This window comes from Dendropsophus ebraccatus, chromosome 3 (genome assembly GCF_027789765.1).
Source record: "Dendropsophus ebraccatus isolate aDenEbr1 chromosome 3, aDenEbr1.pat, whole genome shotgun sequence".
NCBI classification, from domain to species: Eukaryota; Metazoa; Chordata; class Amphibia; order Anura; family Hylidae; genus Dendropsophus; species Dendropsophus ebraccatus.
The window spans coordinates 20,117,711-20,136,912 of NC_091456.1; the positions used below are offsets into that span (position 1 = coordinate 20,117,711).

Sequence of the window (19,202 nt, forward strand, 5' to 3'; positions counted from 1 at the left end):
GATTGTGATCCCGCTGTAAAGAGCTCTGGTGACATCCCATCTGGAATACTGGAATTGCTAAAATAGAACGGGTCCAAAGACGGGCTACAAAAAATGCATATCTTAACCCCCTAAGGATCCATGACGTACCGGTACGCCGGTGGCGCTACAAAGTGAGCTCCAGAGTTGAGCTCACTTCATAACACGTGCTATCAGCAGCCAGGTCCTCACTGTTAAAGACGGGCAGCCGCAATCACATGGTGGGCCGACATTAATCCCTGTCACTGTCCGATCAGGACCATTGCGGGGGTTCTGATTAATGTATCTGACTGCTGGAGGTCTCTTTCCTTCCTATTAGCAGTCAGATCGGCAATCCATGCATTGAGTCTGCCACAGGCAGGTTCTACGCATTGATTGCAGATAACACTGATCAATGCTATGCTATGGCATAGCAATAATCAGTGTTACTGATCTAGTGTAAAAATGTAAAAGTCCCCTAGGGACTGTAAAATGTAAAATAAAAAAAAGTAAAAAAAAAACAAAACACATGTCATAGCCTCCCCCAATAAAAGTTTAAATCACCCCCCCTTTCCCATTTTATAAATAAAATAAAATTAAAAAAACATATTATATACCATAGCGTGCGTAATTGTCTGATCTATTAAAATGAAACAATATTGTTCCCACATGGTGAATGGTGTAAACAAAAAGCAGTAAAAAAAAAAGCACGGATTAATGATTTTTTAAATTACATTTTATATAAAAAAAATAATAATAATAAAAAGTGATGAATATGTCCGATCTACACAAATATGGTACTATTATTAATTATTTTTATGGTAGATTGAAAGACACCATTACAAAGTGCAGCTGTTCCTGAAAAAAACAAGCCATTACATGGCCCTGTAGCTGTGAAAAATAACAGAGTTATAGCTCTTAGAAGGCGAGGAGGAAAAAACAAAACTGCAAATTGGCGCAGTCCAGCCATTTTGGGATCTGTCCTTTAAAAAAATGTTAAAACTGAATTTTTTTTTGTTAATTTATGTGTTGTGGGTTTTTTTTACATGTAAGGAAATATGAAAAATTAATGATCTAATTTTTTATATTTCCCAGTGATGGCCACCAGGGGGAGCTCCAGCAAGAAAACTGCTGGTAAAAAGGAACATGAAATATGGCTGCTGAAAAAAGAGGCTGTCCCTTCTCAACTGCTGTGACATCATCACCTCCCTCCTCTTTTCACAGAGGAACAAAGAGGGGGAAAGTGCTCTTATGTGTACTGTACTCATACAAGTGTGTCCCTAGCCCTTCATAATAGACCTCAGCTGCTGCAGAACATCATATTACACCTCACCCAGCTGCAGAACCACATACAACTCGCACTTCTCACTGACCAATTTTTTTAAGCAATTGCTAGGGAGAGGGAGGATAAAATAAATAACATGCTCTTACCTCCCCGACTCCAGCGCTGGTGGCCGCATACCGCCACTCTGGTTTCCGGCCACTTCCTGATTTGAGCGGGAACTTGGGTTTTGACACGTGAGGTCCGCTCAGCCAGTCCGCAGTCAAACCAGTAACTCACCTGTCCACCAGTCCCAGCAGCTCCTCTCTCGGCAGAGCGCGCACTCCCATCATCCTCCGGTGAGGGTAGCGGGGTATAGAGACACTGACAGTGCCGGAAGTGTCCTGCAGCCTCTGTCATGAATTATAGAGGCTGCGGGGACACCCGGCACAGTCAGTGTCTCTGTACCCCGCTACCCTCACCGGAGGATAATGGGACTCATGGGAGTGCGCATTCTGCCGGGAGAGGAGCTGCTGGGACCGGCGGACAGGTGAGTTACTGGTTTGTTTTCCTGGTGGGGCACTATATGGGGGATTGGATACTATGTAGGGCACTATATGAGGGATTGGATACTATGTGGGGCACTATATGAGGGATTGGACACTATGTGGGGCACTATATTAGGGGGATTGGATACTATGTAGGGCACTTTATGGGTGATTGGATACTATGTGGGGCACTATATGGGGGATGTGATACTATGTGGGGCACTATATGGGGGATTGGATACTATGTGGGGCACTTTATGGGGGGATTTGATACTATGTGGGACACTATATGGGTGGGATTGGATACTATGTGGGGCACTATATTAGGAGGATTGGATACTATGTAGGGCACTATATGGGGATTGGATACTATGTGGGACACTATATGGGGGATGTGATACTATGTGGGGCACTATATGGGGATAGGATACTATGTGGGGCACTATATGAGGGATTGGATCCTATGTGGGGCACTATACGGGGGGATTGGATACTATGTGGGGCACTATATGGGTGGGATTGGATACTATGTGGGGCACCATATGGGGGATTGGATACTATGTGGGGCACTATATGGGGGATTGGATACTATGTGGGGCACTATATAGGAGGATTGGATACTATGTAGGGCACTATATGAGGGATTGGATACTATGTGGGGCACTATATGAGGGATTGGATACTATGTGGGGCACTATATTAGGGGGATTGGATACTATGTAGGGCACTATATGGGGGATTGGATACTATGTGGGGCACTATATGAGGGATTGGTTACTATGTGGGGCACTATATTAGGGGGATTGGATACTATGTAGGGCACTATATGGGGAATTGGATACTATGTGGGGCACTATATGGGGGGATGTGATACTATGTGGGGCACTATATGGGGGATTGGATACTATGTGGGGAACTTTATGGGGGATTTGATACTATGTGGGGCACTATATGGGTGGGATTGGATACTATGTGGGGCACTATATGGGGGATAGGATACTATGTGGGGTACTATATGGGGGGATTGGATACTATATGGGGCACTATATGAGGGATTGGATCCTATGTGGGGCACTATACGGGGGGATTGGATACTATGTGGGGCACCATATGGGGGATTGGATACTATTTGGGGCACTATATGGAGGATTAGATACTATGTGGGCACTATATGGGGGGATTAGATACTATGTGGGGAACTATATGAGGGATTGGATACTATAATGGGGATTGGATACTATGTAGGGCACTATATGGGTGGGAATGGATACTATGTAGGGCACTATATGGGGGAATTGGACACTATGTGGGGCACTATATGGGGGGATTGGATACTATGTGGGGCACAAAATAGGGGGGGATTGGATACTATGTGGGGCACTATATTAGGGATTGGATACTATGTGGGGCACAAAATAGGGGGGGATTGGATACTATGTGGGGCACTATACGGAGGGATTGGATACTATGTGGGGCACTATATGGAGGATTGGATACTATGTAGGGCACTATATGGGGGGATTAGCTACTATGTGGGGCACTATATGGGGGGATTGGCTACGGAGGGACGCTATGGGAGTGGGGCTATGGGGACCGTGGGCGCACATGTCCCTCTTTGCAAAAGTTGGGGGGTATGTGAATATGAGGCTGAGGGGGAATTAGTGGGGGGGTGGAGGCTGACAGTTTGAATCAGGCTCCTCGGGGGTGTGGCTATGAGGCTGGGGGCGGAGTCACACTCCAGCATTTACACCCCTGCTTGCAATAAAGCTCCTGCCCATCTATGAGGCAGATAGTTGACTTAACAGTAAGTGCCCCCCATATCTCTGGGATGAAGAGGTTCTGCAATAAGAAAAAAGCCACAATATTATATAAAACTCAGTGCGCTTGGCCATAAGTCCTCTATAGGGGGTCACTGTAAGCAGGGGGGGGCTCGGCCGCAGGACCCCGCACACATACACGGACGTTTTCTTGTCCGTATAACTGTGTGCGGTAATCGCTGCGATCTGTGTGTGTGCACTGAGCCGTATTCTCGGTGTACGTCTATCGCTGTCCGCGAACAGGTTAATCACACGAGCCCTCCTCCTGTTTCAGGTGGCACCGGAAGTTCTCGGTGTAGCTCGCTTTGTCGTCCTCCCGGAAACATTAAACAGCTGATCTTCCTTAGAAGGGGACATTGCTGCAGCTGGGTCCTTGTTATTGCACCGTCATCTGCATCACGGGGCTCGCCGGCCTGTCGGTGTGTAGTGTGCGGGGTCACCCGGGGTCGGGGCGGTGGACGGCGGTGCGCGGCTTATGGTTCCGGGCTTTCATGTTTCCTAGGGGAATGGAAAGTGTATAGACACCAGGCCGGTCACCAAGAGCCACGTCTAATGGGAGAGGCCGAGAGGGAGAAGAGCCGGAGCCGGGAGCCGAGGGACAGCTGCCTGAGCATGCCCGGTAAGAGCGTCCTCACAGGGGGGAGATAGTGCCGTGTCACCGCCATGTCCTCTGCTGCCTGTCCCGTCATAACATCCCCGCTGCCTGTCCCGTCATACCATCCCCGCTGCCTGCCCTGTCATACCATCCCCGCTGCCTGCCCTGTCATACCATCCCCGCTGCCTGCCCTGTCATACCATCCCCGCTGCCTGCCCTGTCATACCATCCCCGCTGCCCGCCCTGTCATACCATCCCCGCTGCCCGCCCTGTCATACCATCCCCGCTGCCCGTCCCGTCATACCATCCCCGCTGCCCGTCCCGTCATACCATCCCCGCTGCCCGTCCCGTCATACCATCCCCGCTGCCCGTCCCGTCATACCATCCCCGCTGCCCGTCCCGTCATACCATCCCCGCTGCCCGTCCCGTCATACCATCCCCGCTGCCCGTCCCGTCATACCATCCCCGCTGCCCGTCCCGTCATACCATCTTCGCTGCCCGTCCCGTCATACCATCCCCGCTGCCCGTCCCGTCATAACATCCCCGCTGCCCGCCCCGTCATACCATCCCCGCTGCCCGTCCCGTCATACCATCCCCGCTGCCCGTCCCGTCATACCATCCCCGCTGCCCGTCCCGTCATACCATCCCCGCTGCCCGTCCCGTCATACCATCCCCGCTGCCCGTCCCGTCATACCATCTTCGCTGCCCGTCCCGTCATACCGTCCCCGCTGCCCGTCCCGTCATACCGTCCCCGCTGCCCGTCCCGTCATACCGTCCCCGCTGCCCGTCCCGTCATAACGCCCCCGCTGCCCGTCCCGTCATAACGCCCCCGCTGCCCGTCCCGTCATAACGCCCCCGCTGCCCGTCCCGTCATAACGCCCCCGCTGCCCGTCCCGTCATAACGCCCCCGCGGCCCGTCCCGTCATAACGCCCCCGCTGCCCGTCCCGTCATAACGCCCCCGCTGCCCGTCCCGTCATAACGCCCCCGCTGCCCGTCCCGTCAGAACTCCCCCGCTGCCCGTCCCGTCAGAACGCCCCCGCTGCCCGTCCCGTCAGAACGCCCCCGCTGCCCGTCCCGTCAGAACGCCCCCGCTGCCCGTCCCGTCAGAACGCCCCCGCTGCCCGTCCCGTCAGAACGCCCCCGCTGCCCGTCCCGTCAGAACGCCCCCGCTGCCCGTCCCGTCAGAACGCCCCCGCTGCCCGTCCCGTCAGAACGCCCCCGCTGCCCGTCCCGTCAGAACGCCCCCGCTGCCCGTCCCGTCAGAACGCCCCCGCTGCCCGTCCCGTCAGAACGCCCCCGCTGCCCGTCCCGTCAGAACGCCCCCGCTGCCCGTCCCGTCAGAACGCCCCCGCTGCCCGTCCCGTCAGAACGCCCCCGCTGCCCGTCCCGTCAGAACGCCCCCGCTGCCCGTCCCGTCAGAACGCCCCCGCTGCCCGTCCCGTCAGAACGCCCCCGCTGCCCGTCCCGTCAGAACGCCCCCGCTGCCCGTCCCGTCAGAACGCCCCCGCTGCCCGTCCCGTCAGAACGCCCCCGCTGCCCGTCCCGTCAGAACGCCCCCGCTGCCCGTCCCGTCAGAACGCCCCCGCTGCCCGTCCCGTCAGAACGCCCCCGCTGCCCGTCCCGTCAGAACGCCCCCGCTGCCCGTCCCGTCAGAACGCCCCCGCTGCCCGTCACCTGATGTGTAGATGTCACCATGTCCTATGTGATATCTTATGTATCCTGTCATATATATCCAGTGTATCCCATCTCTCTATCCTGAGATATATATATATATATTTTTTTTTATATATATATCCATCCAGTGTATCACATCCCTATGTCTTGTCATATATATCCAGTGTATCCCATCCCTCTGTCCTGATATATATATCCAGTGTATCCCATCCCTCTGTCCTGATATATATATAATCTCCAGTGTATCCCATCCCTCTATCCTGTCACATATGCTTAGTGTTTTATTACTTCTGCATAGTCCCATACTATATGCCAGAATCTCCATTATTCGGCCTCTTCCTTACTACCGTTCCACATGTTTGCACATAGTGCACAGAGGCTGCAGATTTTATATGGTGTAAACCAAGATCTGCAGCATATATGCTACGTGTGAACGTACCCTAACTATAACCTAGTCAGTCATAACCTTATAATCACTGGGAATAGAAGGCTAGCTTGTCTGGTCTGATTCCACAGAACTACTGTAACACAAATCGCTTGGTCTAATAATTCATGTTTTCTCCAGCTCTCAGTCCTGTTGAGAATCTGCAGGATGTGCTTGAAAAACAAGTGAGGTCCCCAGAGGCTGTGGCCTACGATGACCTGTCACTTAATAAAAAGCTTTTGACATGTTGCAGAGACTCTCTCTGGCTGCAGCATACACCTACCCTTTCCCTATAGTGAACGTTTCTGTGTATGGGGAGAACGGGGGAGATAACTGACAGCTGAACAATCGTTAGTCCATCATTTATTGAAGGTGTATGGCCACTTTAAGGTCCTGCTAAGATCAGAGTAATGGTGCGTTTACACAGACAGATTTATCTGACAGATTTTGGAAGCCAAAGCTAGGAGTGGATTTGGAACGAGGAGCAATCTCAGTCTTTCCTTTATGACCTGTTCTCTGTTTATAGTCTGTTCCTGGCTTTGGCTTTAAAGATCTGTCAGATAAATCTCTCTGTGTAAACGCACCATAAATCTGGTGAATGGAGCAGCATTCGAACCTGCACGTTGTTGCCCCATTCAACTCTATAGGCCTGACAGAGATGGTTTAGCTGTCTTTATTAACGTGTATAGACACCTGGCAGAAGTTTAGGTCGATGGGGGTCAGGGTGCTGTTTCCCGCACTAATTGCTAGAAGCACTTGGCAGCGTGCGCTCTGCCCCTTGTTATTGGTCGGCATCTAACGACCCTATTCCATGGGACGATTATCGTTTGCATAATCGTTAACGATAAACGATCCAAACGACCGCTATTGCAAAAGACCGGAAATCGTTCACCCATTTACATGGAAAGATAATCGTTACTTATGATCGTTCTTGTTGTCGCTATTGCGTTCATCACTACTACGAACGACCGAACCACTTCTTATTCAATGCGAACGATTTGCGAACGAGCAACGACAAAAATAGGTCCAGGTCTTATTAAGCGATCAACGATTTCTCGTTCGGTCGTTAATCATTAACTGCTATTCAAACGAACGATTATCGTTTAGTTTCAAACGATTTAACGATAATCTGAATGATAATCGTCCCGTGGAATAGGGCCCTAAGTATTCTGGTCCCGACCCCATCTCTCCTCTCTGTGCTATCTAATGTGATGTTCCCATAGACTTGCATTGGGAATCTGCCCAGGTCATGTGACACAGAGACTGCGCTAAGCACATACTTCTCCCAACTCATTCTCTGGGGATTCAAGGCAATGTTCACCAAAATGTTTTTCTTTCAAATCAACTGGTGCCAGAGATTTGTAATTTACTTCTATCAAGACAATCTCCAGTGTGTCAGTTCTTATTAGCTGCAGGAAGTGGTGTATTCTTTCTAGTCTGGAGAGCAGGAGAGGTTTTCAATGGGGATTTGCTATTGCTCTGGACAGTTCCTGACATGGACAGAGGTGGCAGCAAAGAGCACTGTGTCACACTGAAAAAAACAAAACAAAAAAAAAAACCACATTTCTTGCAGGACATACAGCAGCTGATAAGTACTGGAATACTTGAGATTTTTTAATAGAAGTAAATTACAAATCTCTGTCTTTTTCTGGCACCAGTAGATTTGGATTTTTTTTTTTTTTTTCGCTTAACAAACTTTTTAATAAGAGGAATCCTTCAGTAACCGTTTGGCTGCACTACTATGAAACACAGAAATCGTAGATGCAATTCATTATATTCTAAATAAAACTTAGTTTTATATGCTATAAAGCGGCAATAAGTGTGGCTGTCAACCTGTCCCGTTATGAGGCTGTGCCGGCGTCTGTAATTACATAGTGTCAGACGCTCCACCTGTAATTACTTAGTATTGGGTCGTGTAGTGTCAGGACCTGTTACAACATTCTCATGGATACAATGTGTTTGTTTTCCAGGGGACGCATAGACTCCAATAAGGTGCCCCATTTGTGGTGTCTGTCAGCTACTCTCTGTCAATCTCCGTACGTCAGCCAGCCCAACATGTTCGTCAGGTTTATCAGATGAGATTAACTGAAAGCAAGGACGCAATAAACCTGTCAGCTCAAGGCATTTCTAGAGACATTATAGAAGAATAAAGAAGTAGGTTCATGCAGCCTGGGTCCGATTCACCTGGGGTGCTGTTTGGCACAGTGACTGGAAATGGCATTGCTGATAAACCAGTCCAGCTGGAAAGTGGCAGGAAAAATGGAGCGGATGGTAAGTAGCAATGTTTGGTTTCTCTACCTCTTTGTTAAAATATTTAGAGGGATTGTCCATCACAACAAAAACATGTCCACTTTCTTCAAGAGAAAGCAATACTCTTGTCTCGAGTTTGGGTGCAGGTTTTGTAATGGTGCTTTACACAGACAGATTTATCTGACAGATTCTTGAAGCCAAAGCCAGGAATGGATCTGAAAAGAGGAGGAATCAGTCTTTCCTTTATGACCTGATCTCTGTTTATAGTCTGTTCCTGCTTTTGGCTTCAGAAATCTGTCAGATAAATCTGTCTGTGTAAACGCACCATTACTCAGTTCCATTTAAGTAAATGGAGCCTTATTGCAAACCACACCTGAACTGGAGACAAGAGTGGTGCTGTCTCTGGAAGAAAGTGGCCATGTTTTTGTAGCGCAGGATAACCCCTTTAACGTGTCACTGTCGTTTTATTTTGATTTATTTTATTTTTTTTGCAGAAATCAATACTACAGGCGATTTTAAGAAACTTTGTAATTGGGTTTTTGCCATTATCTGCATACAAAAAGACTTTCCCCAGGTCCCTGCCCCCCTCCCTCCCCTCTCTCCTTCACTGCTAATTATCAGGAAATCTCGACTCTTTTACATCTGTCGTCCCTGTGTAATCTATGGAGAGGGGAGGGGGAGGAGGGAGATTAGTCGTCAGCAGAGAACAAATGATTACACAGCAGGAGCTGTGTGAAAGGCCGTATTCAGAGGTCAGAGAGGTCAGTGCTGACTGTCAGAGGAGATAGCCGATGATGTAGCTGTAAATTAACTCTTTGTTGTCCTGTTTTGATGCCTCATCTCCCTTCACCCCTCCCCTCTCCATAGAGAACAATGAAGACGGGGAGAGCTTCAAACTGCTTTTTCATGATAAAAATGCATTTTTGGCTAATAAACCCAACTACAAAGTTTCTTAAAATCACCTGTACTGTTGATTTCTGCAAAAAAAATGTAAACGACACTTTAAGGAGGTTTTTAATTGATGAATTATCCTCAGGATCCTCTACCACTTCAATAAGAATTGAGCTGTAATAACCCAGCATGGCCACTACACAGTGTACAGAGCTGCCTGCTCCATGACCTCTGACCCCTGACTTGCTTAGCCAGGTGGTTGCTAGATGCAGGAGCATGTTTATCCCGGCACTTGTCTGCTAGACTTACGGTAAATTGTGTTGAAATCTCGTATATGCCAGAGTAGAATATAAGTATATCTAGATCAGTAGTGCTTTGTGATAATGGGCCTTTGTATTTTAGACAAGGATATCCTATTAGAGGTCATGTTAGACTGGAGAACAATTGCCTCTCTTTTATTGTCATAGCACTCTGCAAGGTTTACTAGAGGCGTTCTTTTCTTTACTTTTCTGCTGAAGTCTTGTTGTGACTATGGCCGTAATTATCACTGTAACTGTGAATTTCAGGATGTGCTGTCCTGCATATCCATAAGGAGAAGCACTATTTCTGCCTATTCTATCACTAGTATATGGCATATTCCCCTGTAGTTACCACCCTGCAAACTCTGTGTCTGCTTTTACTATGCTCAGCTGCAGTGTGGATGTAGGCCAGCCTCTATGCTCGCACACATGGGATCCTGCAATCCTACCTTATTGTAGCAAACCAGCAATGAGCACTATACCCAGTTAAAGGGGTACTCAGGCTAAGTAACTGATGTCAGAAAGTTATATAGACTTGTAATTCAATTCTTTTTAAAAATCTCCAGTCTTTTAGTACTTAATAGCAGCTGCATGTTCTGCAGGAAGTGGTGTATTCTTTTCAGTGCTCTCTGCAGCCACCTCTGTGAGTGACAGGTACTGCCCAGAGCAGTAGCAAATTCCCATAGGAAACTTCTCTTGCTCTGGACAGTTCCTGACATGGACAGAGGTGGCAGCAGAGAGCACTGTGTCAGAATGGAAAGAATACACCACTTCCTGCAGGACATACAGCTGCTGATAAGTACTGGAAGACTTGAGATTTTTTAAATAGAAGTAAATTCCAAATCTATATAACTTTCTGACATTAGTTAATATGGGAGAAATTTTATTTTGCCGGAGTACCCCTACAAAGCATGATAACTAAAACTAAAAATAATAATAAATTCTAATAAATTGCAAACATGCTTTTTATCACAATTACTGTTTGTTAGTATTATGAAAGTTTTATATAACAACAGTGACACTTTAAAAGTATCTAACCTGTATAGTGACTTGTCGGTGGATTGGTGTGATCCGGCTTCTGTATAAAGACAGCTGTATGGAAAAGTCTTCTCAAGATGTCTAGTACCAGTGCAATATCACATTGGTCATACAGGACACTAAACTTCTCATAAAGAAAGAAAAACTATGCAGAAGTCCAGAGCTGCTCCATTGATAATGTGCCAGCAACTAGGTAATATAGGGAATACTTTATGGGCAACTCATTCATCTTTTTAGTGGCTTTTTATTTTATTTTTCCTTCTATGATTCACCTGACATTTATATTTTCTTACCATATAACCACAGCCTATATAGCGGCTGTACATTCTCAGATACAATGGTCACTAAATTAACGGTTGTGAATGGTGTGACCTACAGAAGATTATGTATTTATAGTTACACTAAAAACTGCAATACATAAATGTGTGCAATATGACTATATTCAGGTGCAAAGTCTGAATGAGGCCTTATGGCACAAACCATAAGAGCTGCCTGTATTAACGTCTCAAAGTTAGGGGTGGGCCCATACACATACATGAGAGGCTGAGGCAAAATGAACAACTTCTTGGACGCAAGTAATGAATGTAAAGGCTCATAGAGAATGAGAAAGGGTTTGTACAGGATTACAAAAAAAAAAATTGATTTTCTTTCAGAAACAGCATCATACCTGCCCATGGTTTGTGTCTGGTATTGCAGCTTTTTAAGCAGAAACAGGTTAGGGCAGCGCTTATACGGATGATATATAGTCATTATGCCAGCTGTATATCACAGACGGAACTCTTCATCTCTTACTGGACTCACTGCAGCATAATTAATTCCGGAACAGCTAAAGCACTATGCTGTTGAACTGACACGGCTGTCGCTGTGTCAGCTCAGTAGCATAAGGATTTAACTGTTCTAGAGATCTCTATTTTATAATATGTTATCGTGCAGGGGGTCCCGTAAGAACTGGCTGTGGAGTTTGTGATATAAATCTTGCATATGGACTGAACGTCGATGAATTCGGGGGGGATGTTCTTCTACTAGGGCTCATGTCAGTACTTTATTGGCTGAGGTACCAGGACAGTTACTTGCGTACTTACATAAGCTTTAAGGAATGTGAACATTGTGTTTAGAAGGTCAATGCCATATTCTAATGGCTTCCCTAAATAAACAAAATAAAATCATGACATCCTAATCACTGGAAAACAGCCCTAGGCTGCTGGGAGGCAAATGCTGAGTGTTCTGGTTTGTAAACCATAACCAAACCCAAACAGTTTGGCCGCCCACATGAACATTAGACTGTTCAGGCTGCCCGTTGAAATTCTATTATACGGAGCGATGTGCTGCAGACAGTCGCAGACATGATCATGATCTTTCAGCATGTTGAAGGACCACGATCAGCGGACAGCGGCTGACCGCTGCCTTTCAACATGCGCTTTTACACTAACGACTAATCGCTTTGTGTAATAGGGCCTTTCGATGGCATTATATATATCTATAGATGGACAATATTTATTCCACAGTCAGACTGGCAGTGCAGTCCTACTTCCAGTACCCGTGTTTTGAGCCTTGGGGAAGACACAAAGCCTGACTGTAAATGCTCTGTCTCCTGACAGCCGAACAGCTGTAGCATGAACGTCCCCGAGGAGCAGACGCCGGCCACGCAGCTGTGACATGCAGTGACGTGTTTAGATTCAGGCTAAGCACAGTATACATGGCGAGCGTTCATATCAGATAACTGCGGAATTCAGATCTTCCTTTATAGAAGAAGATTGAATTATGGGCCCTGTTTATAGTTCTCCCCTGCCTTAGGGTCCTATTACATGGAGCGACTTTTAACAACTAACGATAAACCATCGCAAACAAGATTGTTCATAGTTAACTTGAAATCGTTCACGATATTACACAGAATGATTGTCATTAGTTACGATCGTTACTATGATTGTTTATTCCTTCTGATCCCAGCAAAACAATGGACAATGTGCAATTACACTGAACGATTAGTGAACAAATGCGGAACTTGAGTGAACGAATGTGGAATTACAGCGAGCAATTAGCAAACGATTAATGATAATTTTAGGTTCAGATCTAAATCAATGATCAATGACATACCAACGATTTTTCGATCATTGCCTGCAATTACATAGAACAATTATTGTTTAAAATGGAACGATATAACAATTTTTCGCACGATAACAGTATACAGTACAGGGTCATCCTCCCCAACAATTTATGTTCAGGCAGTTCTAGAAAGAATAAACCTGTGCAAACAAATTTACACTAACATATAGACGAGACTCTTTCGGTTTCCCCCCCTCCCCCATCACCAGAAACCCAATATACGTAATAACATTAGATTGACACTTCTATTAGAAACATTGAAGAGTGTCGGCAGTAAAATACCACTGGGTCCATCTAGTCTGCCCTCTTTAGTATTTACCTTCTTATTATCTTAGGATAGATATATGTATATACCAGGCAGGTTTACATTCAGTTACTGTAGATATACCTATCACATCTGCTGGAAGTTTGTTCCAAGCATCTACTACTACCTTAAAATATTTTCTCATGTTGTTCCTGATCTTTCACCCAAGTAACCTCAGATTGTTCCCCTTTGTTCTTTTGCCCTGTACTTATTCCCTCCTGAACCTTATTTAACATACAGTGGTGCCTTGGATTACGAGCATAATTCGTAGGGCTGACACACAAGGGCTGACAGAGACTGCAGGGAGCATGAAGGACTGAGCAGGGCAGATGTGGGCACATACATGCAGCACTCTCTGTCCAGGGAGAGAGGGGTTACAGCTATGGAGAGATTACCTCCACAGTCCTGTCCCCTGATGTAAGCCCCAGACGGAAGTGGATGCTATGATTTGGAAGGTGAGGGAGACTTCCTGGGTCAGAGTACAGAGCTTTAGACCCCGATATGTAGACCATGCCCCTCCCCCACTCGCGCTCCCACCCAGTACAGGGAGCTCCTAAACCAAAGCAATGCTTTTAAACAAAGTCACAATTTTGAAAAACTGTGAGCTCTTAAACCAAAACGCTCTTAAACCAAGTTACTCTTAAACCAAGGTACCACCATGAGCGAATCTCGAGCGTGCTCAAGTCCATCCGAACCCGATCGTTCGGCATTTGATTAGCGGTGGCTGCTGAAGTTGGATAAAGCCCTAAGGCTACGTGGAAAACATGGATATAGTCATTGGCTGTATCCATGTTTTCCAGACAACCTTAGAGCTTTATCCAACTTCAGCAGCCCCCGCTAATAAAATGCTGAACGATCGAGTTCGGATGGACTCGAGCATGCTCGAGGTTCGCTCATCTCTAATCATGTCCCCTATTTCTTTCAGTCTATGGAGCATATTTAGGGCCGGGAGGTGGGGTGGTATTTTGGTATTGTAGTGTGTGGAATTGCTTGATCTATTAAAATGTAACAATATTATATTGTTCCCGCATGATGAGCGGCATAAATTAAAAAAAGAAAAAACACCTGGATTGCAGTTTTTTTGTTTTTTTTATTTATTTTAGAAATCAATTAATGATAAGCGATCAAAAATTCCCATTTATACCAGTATGATAGCAATAAAAACTATAGATCATGGCGCAAAAAAAGTGAGCCCCCAACTAGCTCTGTATGTGCCAAAATAAAAACATTATGGCTCTTAAAGGGGTAGTGCACCAAAAAAGGTTTTCTTTCAAATCAACTGCTGCCATGAAGTGCAAGAGATTTGTAATTTACTTCTATTAAAAAATCTCAAGCCTTCCAGTACTTATCAGCTGCTGTATGTCCAGCAGGAAGTGGTGTTTTCTTTCCTGTCTGACACAGTGCTCTCTGTTGCCTTCTCTGTCCATGTCAGGAACTGTCCAGAGAAGGAGCAAATGCCCATAGAAAACCTCTCCTGCTCTCCAGACTGGAAATAATACCACTTCCTGCTGGGCATACAGCAGCTGATAAGTACTGGAAGGCTTGAGATTTTTTTATAGAAGTACATTACAAATCTCTGGCACTTCATGGCAGCAGTTGATTTGAAAGAAAACATTTTTTGGTGCACTACCCCTTTAAGGCCCTATTATAATAAGCGATTATCGGCTATATTTGGCTGATAATCACTTTGTGTAATAGGTAGTGTTAAAAGGCAATGATCAGCCGACCTGGGAAAAATGCTGCTTGAACTTATTGTATTACCCGGCTCTAGAGTATCACGAGTGCACTTTATAATGGGCTCATGGTCATTATTGCCTGCAGATCCAGGACGCTCCCATGTACAGGGATGTATTGTTCATGCAGGCAGAGTATATTTTTGCTGTGGGGCCTTTGCATCCCAGTAAGTCATGCATTTCTATATAATTTTCAGTCACTTATAATCCACAGTCACAAAAACTCAGTTTTTCACATTTCCTGAAGCTTTTATTCTAGTATACATTCTCTCTGTTAGGTCACTTTGGGTTGACACTGTATTTCAGAAATGTCAGAAAAATACCAGAGAAAATTATTTATTTCGGCTTTAATTTCTTTCATTACATTCTCAGTGTCTCAGAAATCTACATACACATGGTTAGTATTTCCTAAATTTAATAGAATTTCCTAAATTTCCTAACTTTGGTTAAATGCTTTAGGGCCTTTTATAAGCTTCTCGCAGTTAGGGTATGATAATCTGTCAGATAATCTTTCTGTGTAAACGCACCACAAATTGATGAAATTGTGGCTCATTCCTCCGGACTGGTGTAACTGGTGTGTCAGGGTTTTAGGCCTTTTTATTTGCACATTCTTTTTCAGTTCTGCCCATAATTTATTTTAAGGGGGTTAAGCTCAGTGCTTTGTTGTGGATACTGCTTCACCTTCACTTTTGTTGTCCTTGAAGGAGAAGTCCGGTGGAAATTTTTATTAAAGTATTGTATTGCCCCCCAAAAATTATACAAATCCCCAATATACACTTATTACGGGAAATGCTTATAAAGTGCTTTTTTCCCTACACTTACTACTGTATCAAGGCTTCACTTCCTGGATAACATGGTGATGTCACTTCCTGGATAACATGGTGATGTCACTTCCTGGATAAAATGGTGATGTCATGACCCAACTCCCAGAGATGTGCGGGCTGTGGCTGCTGGGGAGGATGATGGCAGGGGGATGCTCAGTGTCCCTCCAGTGCCCTGTGTCCCTCAGTGTCCCCCTGCCATCATTCTCTCCAGCAGCCACAGCCCGCACAGCTCTGGGAGTCGGGTCGTGACATCACCATGTTATCCAGGAAGTGAAGCCTTGATGCAGTAGTAAGTGCAGGGAAAAGAGCCCTTTATAAGCATTTCCTGTAATAAGTGTATATTGGTGATTTGTATAACTTTTGGGGGGCAATACAATACTTTAATAAAATTTTTCGCCGGACGTCTCCTTTAAGGAGTACCTGTCATTACAAATAACTTTTGACATGTCATCAATCATGGCAAAAAGTTATTGATCACAGCCGGTCAAATCCAGTGTCAGTTCATCCTTATGAGAATACATACTCGCAGCGGGATTGACATCCTGCTGCTAGTATGTATGTTAACCCCCCGGCAGCTGGAGCATACATCACCTCCTCCCTGCTCCGGCTTGCTTCGGTGGTTCTCGGCAGAACGTCCTGCTCAGCCAATCGGTGGCTGCGGTAGGGCAGCGCACTGAGTGGCTGAGCGGGACAAGCAGACTCCGGGAACCCCAGAAGCAAGCTGGAGCGGGAAGGAGGTAATGTATGCTCCGGCCGGCGGGGGGTTAACATACATACTCTCAGCAGAATGTCAATCCCGCTGCGAGTATGTATTCTCATAGGGATGAACTGACACTTGATCCGCTGCGGATCCGGTGTGTGTGAAGGCGCACAAAGAGTACCTGTCAGTAGAAAAGAACTTTTGACATGTCACAGAGACATGTCAAAGGTTTTGATTGGTTGTCGTCTGAGTGCTGATCAGGAGAACGAGCCAGGAGAGAACTTCTGTCACTTGTGTAAAAGTTCAGACAATCTTTAGGTAACCTGAATTTTTTTGTTAGCTAAATATCCATTTAACTGTAGTATTATGTATGAAAGTTAGTGATGTACTTATGTGACTGGCAGTATATTTACTTTCTCCCTCTCACAAGCTGTATGTACTCAGCCGTATAGACCAGTCAGCATGGTCAGGTATATTTTAGAAGCCAGTAAGTAGGCATGCAGCCGTTTGGATTTCAGATCATTGGCTTATATTGCGTATTTAGTTATTTTTTAATAAAACTTTTCATTAATATTTAATTGACCTGAATCTTTTCTTCCAGTGAACGGTATGTCAAAGCTAGGAGGCGACATGGAGACGAATATATCCGGAGATTTATGTCAGAATGGGCCTCAGCGTCATTATTCAGATCATGGTTCATCCTCCGATTCCGCCATCAGCTCCAGTACAGCAGCACCCCCAGGTGGGGCTGGTTTCAATGACATCATATCGGAGTCTAGTACTGAGGGCCTAGTTCTTAGAAAAGAAGCTTTGCAGTCGCTGAAGCTAAGCCTTCATATGCAGGAAACTGACCTGTGTAAGCACTTTTTATAGAGAGCAATTCAATCTATTACTTTGCACCATTTTAACTGTATTGCAAATTCTGCATGTGATGATTCTAGTGTAAAACTAAGACTCACTATAACCTACAAAAAAATTAAGTTTTTCTATCTGTTTTATTCTTTTAATGTTCTTTAAGTGTCACTGTCATACTTTTTTTTTTTTTTTTTGCAGAAATCAATAGTACAGGCGATTTTCAGTTTGTAATTGGGTTTATTAGGCAAATCTGCCATTATCTGCATTCAAAAAGACTTTCCCCAGCCCCCCCACCCCCTCTCTCATTCACTGCTCATTATCAGGAATTCTCGACTCTTTTACATCAATCAAGCCCTGTCTAATCTATGGAGAGAGGAGGGGGGAGGAGGGAGATTAGTTGCCAGCAGAAAGCAGAGAACAAAGGATTACACAGCGGGACCTGTGTGAAAGCGGTATTTAGAGATCAGAGAGGTCAGTGTTGACGTCAGAGGACATAGCCCGGTGATATAGCTGTAAATTAACTCTTTGTTGTCCTGTTTTGGTGCTTCATCTCCCTCCACCTATCACCTCTCCATAGAAAACCATGAAGACGGGGGGAGAGTTTCAAACTGCTTTTTCATGATAAAAATGCATTTTTTCAGATAATAAACCCAATTACAAAGTTTCTTAAAATCGCCTGTACTATTGGGGGGGGAGAGGGATTAAATGACAGTGACACTTTAATGACCCAGAAGTATGGACAGAAGCATACATACCCACATGAAGAATAAAGGCTACTGGACAGTAAAGAATTAAGATTGTACAGGAGATGTTGGTTTCAGTAAATAATCACCTGTTGTAGGAACACACTGATGAATGGTCGATGGGACGTGTTCCAGTAAGATCTGTCAGCATTGATTTGGTTGACTAGCAGTACTGTTCTTTGTATAGTCATTTGGGCATAAACTTAAAGGGAACCTGTCACCAATACAATGCTATCTAATATATTGCCAACTTGTTAGAGGAGGAAAAACTGAGCAGATAGATATATAACTTTGTGAGTATCTATTCTCTATAGCTTGTAACATGTTGATTTAAAATCCCTGCTCATTCTTTGTTAAGGAGTCCAGTGCGGCTTTGAGGCTGAGGGGGTATGAATCGGGGTAGGAATATGAGACAGAGGGGGTATGTGTATGGGTTTTAGGGCTTGTGAATCAGGCTTAGGTGGTGGGTTGTTAATAAGGATGAGAGGGCACTTATCCTGCTGGGGGACTGAGTATGAGACTGAAGGTGTAAATAAGGCTCAGGGAATGTGAATATGAGGCTGGGGGGGGATAGGAATATGAGACAGATGGGGTTTAAATCATAGGCGGGGCACCGCTATGGCCACTGACTGGCAGGCCCAACATGTTACGTCCCATGTCCTTACTCAGACCCAGAAGTGGACAGGACTGTGGGGCTGATGCTGCAGGATACTGGTTCCAGCGCTGGGGGGGGGGGGGGGGTAGAACATGTTACTTGTTTTTATCCTCCCCCCTCCCCAGCACTCTGGCAAAATTCGCCCCAGCCCAGAGTTCTCCTTTAAAAATAGATCCTAACAAGACAAAGTAACTATCCATTTAATTAGCAGCCTCTTCCTCATTGGCTGTAAGAAAGGCCAGTATAGCATTCAGTATAGTCTCTCTCTCTATAGTCTATCTTTTCCTGTTTGCTTGCATTGCTTTACGCTTGCTAATATAATTATTTTGTGTGCCATGATTGTTGCATTGTTAGGCTTATTTTTATTGTGTATTTTGACTAGTGTTACATTTATTCGGTGCATACCCAATATTCTCAATCTCTGATGTACAGTATGTCTTCTCTTTAGCCTCCAGTGATGCTCCTCTTCCACTTGAACGAGAAGAGCAAA

At 45.5% G+C, this 19,202-nt stretch overlaps 1 protein-coding gene across 3 annotated transcripts in view; it reads left to right on the top strand.

The window, feature by feature from the left end:
* The first annotated feature begins 3,951 nt into the window (after positions 1–3,951).
* The window catches only part of GOLGA3 (golgin A3), a 46,624-nt gene continuing 31,373 nt past the window's right edge, over positions 3,952–19,202 (top strand). Inside the window, exons 1-5 of one of the 3 annotated variants that reach the window (XM_069961055.1) lie at positions 3,959–4,042; positions 4,126–4,242; positions 8,288–8,588; positions 17,061–17,315; positions 19,161–19,202. The exon at positions 19,161–19,202 is cut by the window's right edge and continues 71 nt beyond it. In XM_069961055.1, coding sequence (XP_069817156.1) covers positions 8,480–8,588; positions 17,061–17,315; positions 19,161–19,202 — 406 coding nt within the window. In that variant the 5' untranslated portion in view covers positions 3,959–4,042; positions 4,126–4,242; positions 8,288–8,479. Of the gene's footprint in view, positions 4,243–8,287; positions 8,589–10,907; positions 10,989–17,060; positions 17,316–19,160 lie in introns of those variants that run through there. The other 2 variants (XM_069961057.1, XM_069961056.1) reach the window with 2 other exon arrangements.